Below are 13,986 nucleotides of genomic sequence, written 5' to 3' on the forward strand. Positions count from 1 at the left end.
TGAAGAACAAACTTTTTGCTTTAGACAGGAGAAGTATACATACCGAGAGGAAGACAAGGAATTTTTTGCCAATGCTTCCTACTATTGTATAAATAGAAATCGTAATTTTCTTGCTGATAAATTAACTTAAGTACTTGTTAAAGTTTAAGGGTATTGTAATAGACTCGAAAAACATGGATGAACAGAGTAGAGCTGCATGGGAAGCAAAATTCAGTGATTCCAATAATAAAATCTTTTGCTTAGTTTAATAAAATCTTCTTTTTATCAAAAAAAAAAAAAGCTAAAAAAAAAAAAATGTTGGTAACATACTGCTGGTAATCAAAAGAAATAAAAATATACTTATTCCTCCACAAAACCAGACATCAGAAAAATAAAAACAAAGAAGGTTTTTTTTTAGCGTGATGATTTCAAGCTCATTACATTCTGTGGTACAAATCCAACCATCGAGCAAGCCAACGTGTGAAGATGATTTCACACATGAACATGATTATGAAAAGCAAAAAGTTTTGAAATAAGATGTGTTTTCTAATCTCGTCACATTACAAAAGGGTATAAACTCTGTGTCTCTGAACTTACATCTTCTAATCATTTATTTCTGAGAGAAAAATAAATTTGGAAGAAGAACGGAAATTCAAATTCTTTATATATACAGTCAATTTAATGGGTCTGTATTAGTATTATTACAACTGTTTCCATTACCAAATCAGTGCTTAACCAGCATAGCTTCGAGTTTTCTTTTCCTTGCTGCAGTTTTTAGCTTCTCCAATGCAACAAGCCCCACTTGCCTTACTCTCTCTCTTGATAATTCAATCCTGAATATACAAAAGACGGAGTTTTAGATTTTTGTTAGTTTAATGGCTGCCAATACATGTATATACTAGTCAAAAACTCTGACTTTTCTGTCCATTTTCTAGCCTCGGTTAACTTCTTTTTGCACAGCAAAAGATTAAACTATTCACTGTTACAGGTATCAACTGTGTACCCATTAAAAGCCAAGTCAAGGTCAAGGTTAATGAGTTCTGGGCAGCCAACCATAACAGTGTTGATTATCAAGTATTGGTTCATTTTCCAGGTATGGAAGTATGGCTTCTTTGTTTTTCTTTAAAATAGTGAATTAAGAACACTGTCCTACTTGAAAAGTTCAAATGAAAAATTGCGAGAAAACTATGTATGCACTTCACTCTTACCGTCTGCTAATATCTTCCCATGTCAGACACTCTTTATCCAGGCCATAGTAAAGGCGTATGATATCTTGCTCACGTGTCCCAAGTGTTGTGCTGATGAGATTGTTAACTTCTTCCTGAAGATAATGTATTATAAGATACATTTAGTGGAAGTGGTTAGACCTTATTACCTACATCTAGAAGGTTGCTAGCAGAAATTGTTGGACCCATGGAATTGCAGTTTAAAATTATATGGTGAATGTGGCTTTACCTGGAGTGACCATTCATCTACTCCATGCCATGGATTGTTCTCAAGACAAGTATCTGTGATGTACTGTAAATTACAAAAAACTTATTTGGTTAACAACGAAATACTAAAATCAGGAGTGTTCAAGGAATCATGTCTAAATTTCTGTTAAAAGAGAATGATGGAGTAGATAAACATACACTGTGAAGTGTTTCCCCTGGAAGACCATTGATTGAGGGAAATGCTTCTCTATCAAGTGAAAAGATCTTACTGACCGCCTGCATTTAAGAGATTTAAAAGTAAAACAACGATAGAATCGATTTGCATCATGTATAAAAAAAATGAAGGAAATGAGAGTTCTGAAAGCTTGAATATACGGTACCTCTGTAGCATTTGTAACTTTTTTCTTGGACATGTTCAAGCATTCTGCAATTCTCTGACAGAGAAAGAAGTTCATGTCAATCTCAACAAGATACATGGAAGGGAAACACGATACTTTATCATGGGAGGTTTTTCTAGAGAATCTCAATTAAGTAAAATTGTTTAGGTCAGACATCCTAAGTGAAGCAAACTTCACTTCAATCACTCACCCGTAAACAAGATAAAGTAAAATCTGAAATTTGTATCAACCTGAGTCTTACATCAGTCGAGTGCTCAGCTAACCAAGACAAACAAACTAGAACGAGTGACTGAGAATTGTCTTGTAAAGCAATCGGCAGAAATAATTGACGTGAATAATTGTGCTTAGTTATTTAAAATAGAAAAGTAGTTAGCTTACATCTACTGATGGGGTTATTCCATTCTCCTCCAATCGGATTTTTGCATTACGGATTAAGCTTAACCTCTCATGCAAATGACTAGGCAATCTTAGAGTTCTTGAGTTCTCCATTAACGCTCTTGAAACACCCTGAGAAAAAGAAAATACATATACATCAGCAAACGAAGTACATGGCCAGTAATCCAAAGCACCCGTTTGATAAGATTGCTAAGAAACAATGAGATTTAACTAGGATTAAAAACCATTTAGTCCTAAAATTTATAATTGTTTATCTCACCTGACGTATCCACCAATACACATAAGTTGAGATTTTGAACCCTTTGGTAGAGTCAAATTTCTCGATACCACGAAGTAATCCAATCAAACCACCCTACGACCAAATGAAAAAGAAGCAAATGAAGTTAAGAGACAAAAAAAAAACAGTTTTGATAACAACCGATGTTTTTTTATGCTTTTTGCAAACTGATAATTAAATTAGATGCAAGACTGTAATAGGAGAACGAGTAATGATACTCATTGCTAACTGTGAGTATGGTGAAGGAGTAAGTAAAGAAAAATCAATCCACCTGAACAAGGTCAGCCAGTTCAGCACCCATGTGATCATATTTTTGAGCAATATACATGACTAAACGTACATTGCTCATTGCTAGCTTCTCTCTTGCCAAAGAACATTCCATCAGTACTGCTTGTAATTCCACACGTGGTATCCTCATGGAAGTTGCTAACTGTTCATCAGAGGGCTCATATCCTAATCGTTCCTTCAACCTAGAATCCCCGTCATAAAGATTAGGAAACACCTCCTAGAAATCATGACACGAATACCATATATCATAGTTAACAAGTACTGTAACAAACTTTTAGTTTCAGAAAATCTTCTTTTTATGTGCACTTTTCTATGGATCCTCGTGATTATGACTGTTTTTGTAGATATATTAATCATGCTGGGCAACGAGCTAGTAACGCCATAAAATAAATAAAGAAGAGTCGTCGTGCTTACCTTGACTTATGATCCTCCAAGGAAAGACCGGCCTTGATTTTCAATGAAAGGTGTACAACTTCTGTATGGGTGAGTAATTCTTCGCTTACGACGCCCTTAACATAACCTTGCAACCTGTTATGTAGCAACTCTGGACCGATTTGTTTCTTCCTTCTTAAAACCTTTAAATTAGAAACATGATTTTTATTCCTTGTACTAATCCGTCGCTCCCGAGCAGATATACCTGAACGGGCAACCTCTATATTCTTGTTACTTTCTTCTCCTGGCACAACCACGGTTCTTTTCCTCTCGAAAGAAAGGTTCCATTGCTTTTCCAGCATGGACTTCTGAAGTAAGAGAATAGCCTCCAGGGAAGAGCTAGACTGAGTATCAGTTTCATCCTCTTCTTCTAAGAAATCAGGCGATCCCCAAAATTCATCTGTAATTGAAGGTACAGAGGAAGATTCCAAATGTTCTGTAAGAGCATTTATGGATTGGGTATGTCGATTAGATGGAAAATTAGGACCAAAACTATCCGAAGTCTTCTTTGCAAATATTAAGCTAGTCTTCCCTGAAGCTACTTGATGATACTGTGTTAACCCATGCTCATGGACATTATATAGTTTTTCGGTGATATCAGAATAATAGAATGAAGAACCCAAAAGACCTTTTCCTGCACTTAACCCAATAACTGCAGTTGTTGCCATCATATATATAGAACCACCCTCAAATTGTTTGTTGGGGAAACACCATTCTACTTCCAAATGTCTAGAGCTTTCAAATCATAAAGGCCTTTCAGCTATGGTATTGATGTGTTTGTTAGATTGTTCTGCACAAGAGCTTCAGTTAAATCCTGTTATCGAGACATGCCACAACAATCAGAACTTAATGTGGCTACCCACTACCCAGGCAAGATAAAGCAATTTTATCAATAATCAAACGCAAGCTGCACAACCCTAAACGTTTTCACTATGCTTCCAGTGGGAGGAATGCAAGATCCAACAACAGTATATGACCAAGTAACAGGGAGCTGTGACAAAACTATTTGAAAAGGTTCTTATGGTACACATCCGCAGGAGCTATGTGGAACTATCGGAAATAATTGAAATGGAATAAAACCGCAGGAGACGGCATCACGAGACGGCATAAAATTGCACATGTCAGTATTATTTGAAGAAAGGTGTTCTAGAATTTCCTTCACATATATTGTCTCAATCTTAGAAAATACTCGTAAGATATTAATTGAAAACCACATATATTCACAAAATTAGTAAATCAAATAGACGAGAAATTGATTAGGAAAATTAGTTTTACATGGTTCATAAATTTTTCAACTCATTTTGTTTCTTCTTGTCTTATGAATGTGAAGAGATATAAAATTACTTCACTAATCATGAGTTAATGATAAACGGATTCACATCTTTACAAGTTACTTGTTCCTAGATTGACGATAGATTCAAAACTAAGAATCTATTCAGCTGAATATAAATATGTAATGACTGGGAACAAACACAAGTAATCAAAATAGGTGCTGTAGTAAATTCAAACGAAGAACAATCCATGCTAAGGAAGTAGGAAGAAAACAGGGACTCAAAAAACAGAGCAATATACATAAGAATAAATTCACAATTAGTAACTTAAAAGAGAGATGTAACGGCGGGATTGCTTAAGTTTGATTAATGGCGTACCTTCGTGAGAGAGAAACAGAGATACAGGAGAGAGTCGTTAGGAGTAGCAGAGTAGAGGTAATGGTAGTTGTATGTTAGATTCAGAGACGGTGAAAACAAGGCCAACAAGAAAGCAGAAACCTGTTCCGTTTATTACTTTTTTTCTTTTAGTAATAACAAAAAAGATGATTTTTTCAGTTGAGAAAATGTAAAAGGATATTGAAAGATGAGAGATGATTGGTTCAAGGAAGATATTGGGCCCACATGTGAGTGTGGTGCAGAGTGTGCCATGAGTTATTCATATCATCATATCAAGTTATCAACCCATGTTATACACACGTCATACTACAAAACCCTATTGAATCACTATTCTTTTTTTAGTCCGTCAATAAAATTAAAAATAAACGAAAATTATACAAGGACTAGATTAAACTCGCTCCAGCCGTGAGGCCACCACTAGTCCAATCTATTTGAAACGAAAGTATACCTTTCCAGGCCATTCTACAGATGGAATAAAGCCTGGACTACCCTCATAAAACTCAAAAATATCGTCAGCCAACAAACATGTTTGTTTGGGCAAAGCATCCGTTGAAAAATTAACTTCTCTATAGTTATGAACATAACGAATGTTATCATAAAAAAAATTCGCGAGCTTCCACTTCGAAACTAGCTGCCAAGGCAACTCACCCTTCTGAAAAGCTTGAATGCAACTCATCGAATCTGAACGAATGCAAAGGTTTTTAACATTCCACCTCTTTGCTAGCATCGCTCCATAAATAACAACACACACTTCCGCAAAAAAATTGGTTTGACAGCCAAGGCCAACCGAAAGAACTCCTAGAACCGCTGCATTAGCATCTCTAAAAGTGACACCAGCTCCAGCTTGGCCTGGGTTGCCACGTGAGGCACTTTTAGATGCGAAGTGGCAACCCAGGCCAAGCTGGATCTGGTGTCACTTTAAGATGTTAGTTGCACCCTAAAATAATTCAAGATGCGAAGATCTTCTTGTGTATTGTACATATGGCCCTTCATTCTAATCGAGTTATCACGGATAACCTGGTAAACTCTTCCTTTAAAACCAAGCTAATACATCTTAAAGTCTTCAAAAAACACCTTGTTTCGCATCTTCCATAACTCCGTGAAAATTGCAAGATTAGCAACTAGCCACAAGTCCTTTATCATCCTGCTCCGGCCTTTGGCAACCTTGTAAGAGGCACCAGATCTTCATTGGGCTGCAGATTAAAGATAATTGCCGTCCAAGCCCAAAATCTCTTAGCAACTCTGCAATGCCAAGTGATATGGCTCATTGTCTCGTTATTCTTCCTACACATGCGGCAAATCGTAGGCATACTCCTACCAGTCTTCTTGATAATATTATCTTCAGTTGCACAACATTGTTTCGCCCAGATTTTCCAATATTGCACACTCAAAGTAGGATGTACAACTTGCCTAGTGAACAAAGATGCAATAGGTAAAACTTCAGCTGGCGCTTTAATAGCAGCCTTTGCAGACTTGACTGAAAAAACACCCTTATTATCCAAATCCCAGATTTTGTAATCATCTCCACCAACAATAAGCGGTAGATTTTCAACATCAATATTACAACGAATCATCAAATCCCTCACGCGAGGAGGTATGGACCAAGCACCATCAACAATAATATCACTCACCTTTGCCGTGAAATCATTTGGCCCAAAGTTTTATGCGGTAGGTTAGAGTCCCCAATGACGTAATATTGCAGAAATTAACATGTAAGGTAGAGTTAGTTTGCCCTCTTTGTAACACAATCTTAGCTCCCCATCCGCTTCGGTTCCCTTGGCTAGGTTACCCATGAGGCTCGTTGGTAGGCTAGCAAAACAACCTGTTCAATTGATATAGTAGTATGTTGTTGGAGCTTAGCTTGTTATGCTTCCAACTTAATGTAATTGCTAGGAGTCGACCATTATTTTTCTTTTTCTGAAGGATTATATTCATCCGAGGTGAACAACTTGAAAAATACATATATTATGTATCACAAAATCACTGTCATACTAGGAGTCGACCATTTCTTTTTCTTTTTCTGAAAGAGTAAACAATTCCGGATTATATTCATCCGAGGTGAACAACTTGAAAAATACATATATTACGTATCACAAAATCACTGTCATACAATATAAGTATCAAGGGTGTTATTTGAATATTTCAGGGTGGAGAAGAAGATCAAAGGTTAAATATTTCGTTGAGGCAATGGAGATTTGATGATGCTCATATCATCTCAGTCAAAATATTCTTTCCAAAATTCTAGTTCGGTAAATTCTCAGTTATTATTATTTATGGATGATTTCACGCCGAACGATATGGTAAATTCAAATTCAAAATCTTCTTCTTATACGTCAAATTTGGCGGTTAAGAAATTAAATATGATTTGGAAAGAAGTGTCGGCAAAGCAGCTAAGTGGTAACCTAACTAAGGGTTCATTTACTTCGCCAGAAACCAATAGTGAGATTTGTATATCTTGGGTTACAGTTCGAAAAAAAAAAAAAAAAGTCAGGTAAAGGTTCGGGTCAAAATATGGGCCAAATAGGGGAATGTTACCTACTAGTATTGGCTCTACCATTTTGATGGGTACTCCTGCCCATGACTTGAACCATATTGGTGGACTAAATCAAAATATGGTTCAGATGGTGGGGTGGTGTGTGTGTTTGTGGTTGAATTCTGCCCTACCATTTTGATGGAAACTCCTTCCCATGATTCAGTCCATGTGGGGCATGAGACATCTAGTTCGATGGCTTTTGTTAGAGCACTGCTCGGTCGAACTCGCAAGCGTTGCTATCTCAAGCTTGTTTGTCAAGTTTAGTTGTCAAAACTATAAGTCTTGGTTTCTATTCTACTTATATCTATGTCTCGGATTAGGATAGTAAGTGTAGTTGAGCTTTGGGTACATTATTTGTATGTCCTTAACCCAGTAAATATATCCTTATACAACAATAAACATGTCCCTACTTTTTAATAACCTTATCCATTTAAAATTAGATTACTTTAATACCCTCACCCATATATTATTTTTCTTTATTTCAAAATGGAACAAATTTATTCCTCTACCACTTCACCACCACCACCAACATTCAACTACCATTCCACCACCACCACTCAGCGACCACCACCTACCAACCGCCACCACCACTAATATTCCACCACCACTCCTTCGCCATCACCATTACGCCACTACCATTCCTCCACCACCACTAGTCCGCCATCGCCGTCGCCGCCACCACTTGTTCAGATATTTGTGTATCAACAACAGTAGTTGATCCAAATAAAAATAGAACCAATAGTAGAAGTTGATCCAATTTAGGGGATCAACAATGGTATTTAATAAAAAAGGATCAACAATAGAAGTTTATCCAATTTAGGGGATCAACAATAGTAGTTGATCCCCTAAATTGGATCAACAATGAAAGTTGATCCATGTAAATGGAGTGAACTTGGCGTGAGTCGAACACGCATCATCTGTCATGAAGTCAGTCATGCTACCATTGCACCACAAGTTTAACATTGGAAGGAATTTACTAATTTAAACTACAAACATGATTTAAACTACAAGCATGAATCCAAGGAAATATTGTCAACAATAGGAGTTAAAAGGATCAACAACAGTAGTTGATCCCATAAAAAAATGGGTCAACAATAGGAGTTGATCCCATAAATGGATCAACAACCGTAGTTGATCCCATAAAAAATTGGGTCAACAATAGCAGTTGATCCCATAAATTGGATCAACAACAGTAGTTGATCCCGTAAAAACTGAAGTATGTAGGTTTACTGAAAGGACAATTGCTATACCTTGAACACCATCAAAAAATGCAACCAACATCATACCCAATCTCCACCACATTCGCTCTCAAACTCCACCACCAACATCACCACAAACATCTAGAACCACCAATATTTATTAAAAAACACCACCAACCCCACTGAATCTATTACCAACACACACCACCACCATCACCACCACCACCACTGAATTTGTAAACAAAATAAGATTTAGATAATAAGACAATTAATGGTATGTATCACCATTTACATTAACACTAGCAGAAACTTAAATAAGAGAATCAAGGTAGACAAAAAATATCAGATTTAACCTTAAATCTCAAAACAAAAACATAAAATAGATTTAGATAATACCTCCTCCACCGTCGTCGACACCAGAACCACCACCACCATCATCATTATTACTTCTCTATTCAATAAATCAAAGAAGTTTTACTCTAAAATTATCTGAAATCGTAACCCAAAATCAGATCTCGATCTATAATCGTAACCCAATATTTGTTCTCGATCTGTTTGAATCTGATTTTAAATTTTATATAAAGTTGAAAAACAAACACAAAAACGTGTTAAATTTGTTGATACTAGATGCGGAGGTGGTGCTACTAGCTGTTGTGGTGGCGATAAAGATAAAGGTGGTAGTGAAAGCGATAAGGATGGTGCTGGTGTAGTTTTCGTCAAAGCATCAATGGAGAGGAGAAAGAATTGAAAAAGAAACGATTTTGGTTTTCTTAGAGAATAACGATTAGATCTGATAATATAAGAATAGGGTAAATTTGGAATAGTTGTTTTTCTCTTAATAGGCCAGGGATAAAAATATTGTGAAGAAGGATATATTTGAAGTCCGTCAGAACCAAGGACATATATTCAATTTCTACTTGAGATTTAGGCTCCACGGCATTCATCGAACGAAGACGAATAACTACTCAAGGTAGGGATGGTCATGGGGCGAGTATGGGGAGGGTATGCCAATCCCAGTCACTGCCCCGTTCCTAAAAAAAATACCCATCCCTGTCTCGTTACCTATATGAATTGGGGCGGGGCGGGTATGGGGAATACCCATATAGGGCGGGTTTCCCATGGGTTACCCGTAACACTGAGTTAATACATAAATTTGATTATAATCAAAACTTAAATATGATTCAAACAAAAATAATAACGTAAGAACAATGCATTCTGAAATCTTAAAGTCAGTAATTTATCTTAAAGTGAACAAAAGAATATGTTAATGACTTATCAGTTTTTCTGTTTTTTCCTTTCTCATTCTATCTTCGTCCACGTTAACCATTTCATTATCTGCTTCATTTTCTCTATTTTAACTTTTAGAGAATGTGTCTGATCACAAAAAAAAACGAAAGTGATGAATGTACAAGAACAATCAAGAATATGATAAATGAAAAAAGCTCGACTAAGTGGTGGAAGTATAAAAATTATACACATTGTTGCATAAAAGTCTAAACCCCTAAGTTATGAAAGGTACGGGGAGGGTATGGGGCGAGGACCTTGAATCCCGTCCCCACCCCATACCCGTAGCTTAGGTTTCGGATATTACCCATACCCGACCCCATCCCCATTTGTACGGGTAAAACCCTACCCAAACGGGACGGGTACCCATGAGGATGGGTTTTGATGGGGCAAATGGCCATCCATGACTCAAAGGAACTTATGGAACTTCATCAACAAAAGGTATGTGGAGACTTGAACTTATCAATCACTCAAAAGTCTATCTATTCTATCTTCTATTTGAGACAAAAGTCGTATTGCTATATAGACTTCAATTATACACATCTGATATTTCGAGCTGAGTTTAACTCACTTATCCATTTCTCGAAATATGTGTTGGTAAGCTTTCGCTTTAACCAAGTTTATCTTTACTCTTAACGAAAGTCATATTGATTATTTCAATAACTTGAAAATCTCTTTGATGTTAATAGTTTGTGGATAACAACTATTGTCATCCTCTAAGAAAGTTTCAATGATTGAAATGAGAGTTTAGAACAAGTAACCATGTTTGGATATAAACATAGTGTGTATTTACATTTGTGTAAAATCCAAAACCGGGAACCTAAGTATGCGTACCCGTACGAGTATTGGTTGTCTGTTGGAAGTCTGGAACTAAGGTGTGCGTACCAGTACCCATGCTGGCGGAAGTTTGGGTTCCGTGAATTTCTGTTGGAGTTTGGAAGTGTGAATTAGTATGCGTACCCGTACGCATATTGGCGTAACCAAACTCAGTTCGGCTACTTAGGTATGCGTACCCGTTTGCATACTTAAGTAGGTTACTTTATAAAATCGGTTTGTTCATGAACTAAAACATTTATATAATAAGGAATGCAATCTTTTGCAAACTGTAGCTATGATGTTCATAAACTGATTCGAGTGAATCAAAATCGATTTTGCTTCAATTGTGTCTTGTACACTTCTATGATATCTAAGCAATTGAACAACTCTCTAACTAGTTTCATTTGAGTCATTTGAACTAGTTATAGTAAAGATATAAGGTTTATATGAAAGTGCTCATATGTCTAACCATTGGTTAATTATTGTTGAACCGACTAAGTGTACACTTTTAGGTACGGTTACTCAAACCTAAATAAAGATACATTTCATTTGTGCATAACAAGCTAAGTTCGATCTAACGGTTGAAAGATATTAGCTTGAATCTAATCAGGTTTTCATCTAGCGATGAATATTGAATGCTTTGTTACCAAGGTAACTTAGATTGCAATCCCTGATTTGAAATATATATAAAGGAGAACTCTAGCAACTGGGAAACCTAATCCCCACACCTCCTGTGTGATACTAGTTGCATAAGCTAGAGTTGATTCTCCTTTAACCTTAGGTTTTTCACGAAACACTATAGGTTAACGACTTGAATACTTCATTGGGATTGTGAAGCTAGACCCAACTATTTTCTTTGTAGTTGCTTGTTATGATCTTGTTGTTTTCTATTGGGATTGTGAAGCTAGATCCAACTATTTTCTTTGTAGTTGCTTGTTATGATCTTGCTGTTTTCTATCGTGATTAAGTACTGTCTTCTTTAAGATTTTCTCGAGATTTTATCTCCGATAGGAAAGATTAAAAAGTAGTCACAAACACCTTCGTCTCATAGTTTGTGATTCCAAAAGATCTTGTTTCGTTAACCGATTAATATTATTGTGAGGTTATTGATAATACTAGGCTGTTCTTCGGGATTATAAGTCCGGATTATCAATTGGTTCATGTTCATTTGATTTATCAAAAGACGGAACAAAACTCGTAGGTATTTCTGTGGGAGACATATTTATCTATTAAATAGACTTTTTTGTGTGATACAGATTTATTTATCAAGTCTTCGAATTTGGGTCATAGCAACTCTTAGTTGTGGATGAGATCCGCTAATGGAATCAAGTGTGTAGAATCCTGCTGGGGTTCAGAGGCGTAAGGAGGGAAATTGTACCTTGATCAGTGTGAGATTGATTAGGGCTCAACTACATTCCAGTCTGAAGTTCATTGGTAGTAGGCTAGTGTCTGTAGAGGCTTAATACAGTGTGGCGTTTAAATCTGGAGTAGGTCCCAGGGTTTTCTGCATTTGCGGTTTCCTCGTTAACAAAACTTCTGGTGTCCGTGTTATTTCTTTTCCGCATTATATTTGTTATATAATTGAAATATCACATAATGAAGAAGCTCGTAAATATGTTCAGGAAAGCAGGCGTCCTTCCAACAAAAGATCCAACCTCCAGTCAATCACTAGTGGAGGTGGAAAGAGAAGTCATATGGAGAACAACTATCAACAACCCAAACGTGCGGCACCAGCGCAGCAGACAACTGAAACCCGGAAAGTTGCAACTAAGACGCCTGCACAACAACAAGAAACTGGAGAGGCTACTCTAATCTTCTCGTGTCCAATTGAAGAGGTAATCGAACTCCTGGATGATCATCCTTATGGTTCCCATAACAAACCCATAAGCAATGTAACTGAAATAGGCAGTTACTGCCCTTCTTGTCTTCAAAAAAAATCCTTGCAGTTAGACGGTAGGGAGATTAGAAAAAGGGAAATACAAAGATAGACATCTATCAGAAATTGTGTATGTGTTCTTATAAGTAAATGTAACTCAAGTAAGAAGAATGAAGTTTTTCCCCTGAACATTGGGTTTCTCCTATATCATTAATACAAAAAAAATCATATTATGTTATATTGTGTGTTGTTGCTTACTGGTCGTTTGTTTTAATTCCGCATAGAAAAGGTCAGAAGTTTGATCAAGTTTTTGGCATCAGCAGCCTATGTTTCGATTCTAGTATGTATGCAGGGGTTGAGGTCTAGAGGAGAAGCAGTAGTACCAATTGATCTCGACATTGGCAAGAAGAAAAGAACGATGACAAATTCAGAAGATGAATCCACCCCATCAATGGAAAAGCTTGCATAAGACGTGTAAGAGATGAGGAAGAACATGAAGATGGTGATGGAAATGATGAAAGGAATGGTTCCACCATCAAAGGATCAAGACAACCAACATCAAATCATTTGAAGAAGAGGGATCTAACAGTCATTCTAATGCAAGAATTGATGTTGAAACCCCTTTCAAACTACAGGAAAACTTCCAAATACCCTCATATGATGGAGAATTGGATACTGAAAAGTTGGATGGTTGGCTAAAAACTTTGGAGGTCTATTTCAGTATAAAGGCTTACACCGAAATGCAGAAGGTTAGTTTTGCTAGGTTGAAGCTTGGAGGTCATGCACTAACATGGTGGGAAGCACACACTTCTGGGTTGACAGCAAAAATTGAACCTCCGGTAAGCTCTTGGTTACAATTTTCTACTGCCTCACTAAATCAGTTTTTCCCTATTGGACATAGAGAACGGCTTAAAGAGCGTCGGCAATTTCTACATCAAACTAAAGGGCAAGAGGTACAAGAATATACCACTGAGTTCCGGAAGCAAGCAGTGGCGTTGGGTGTTAACTTAATAAATCTAGAAGTGTTAGACAAGTACAAAGCAAGTTTATTCTTTCACTTGCGAACAGAACTAGCACTTTTTGGAGTTACTGGCATTGATGATGCTTGTAAAAAGGCCATGTACATAGAGATGAAAAGTCGTTCTTCTGGAAACAAGGATGAATTTACGAAGAAAAGTTCCATCCAAGAAAATAGGTTTCGAAAGGGAGACGCAAAGAAGAATTATGTAGTGGCTAACAAGGGAAGAACGTATTGTGATCATTGCAAAACAAATAGACATTCCAAGGAGAAATGATGGAAGTTGCACCCTGATTGACAACATTAGTGGTGGAAGGATAAAGGTAAAAAGGTTGCTAATTTATGTATCGAAGATGAAGTGATTGAGGGCTCATTCGCAGCCAAACGAGA

At 36.8% G+C, this 13,986-nt stretch overlaps 1 protein-coding gene across 2 annotated transcripts; it reads right to left on the reverse strand.

Moving 5' to 3' along the window:
* Window positions 1-484: 484 nt before the first annotated feature.
* Window positions 485-5,007, reverse strand: LOC113297533 (RNA polymerase sigma factor sigA-like). 2 transcript variants are annotated; one of them, XM_026546024.1, is made up of 10 exons: window positions 4,853-5,007; window positions 3,186-4,017; window positions 2,755-2,953; window positions 2,466-2,558; window positions 2,189-2,317; window positions 1,793-1,846; window positions 1,611-1,688; window positions 1,435-1,497; window positions 1,188-1,300; window positions 485-812 (listed from the first exon to the last, which is right to left on the reverse strand). In XM_026546024.1, the coding sequence occupies exons 2-10, from the start codon at window positions 3,872-3,874 to the stop codon at window positions 704-706; spliced, it is 1,527 nt and encodes a 508-aa protein (XP_026401809.1). In that variant the 5' UTR covers window positions 3,875-4,017; window positions 4,853-5,007; the 3' UTR covers window positions 485-703. The 2 variants fall into 2 exon arrangements, with proteins under 2 accessions (XP_026401809.1, XP_026401810.1); XM_026546025.1 differs by having other exon boundaries at window positions 3,186-3,993; window positions 4,853-5,004.
* Window positions 5,008-13,986: the final 8,979 nt, after the last annotated feature.

Source organism: Papaver somniferum, chromosome 7 (genome assembly GCF_003573695.1).
Source record: "Papaver somniferum cultivar HN1 chromosome 7, ASM357369v1, whole genome shotgun sequence".
In the NCBI taxonomy this organism is placed as follows: Eukaryota; Viridiplantae; Streptophyta; class Magnoliopsida; order Ranunculales; family Papaveraceae; genus Papaver; species Papaver somniferum.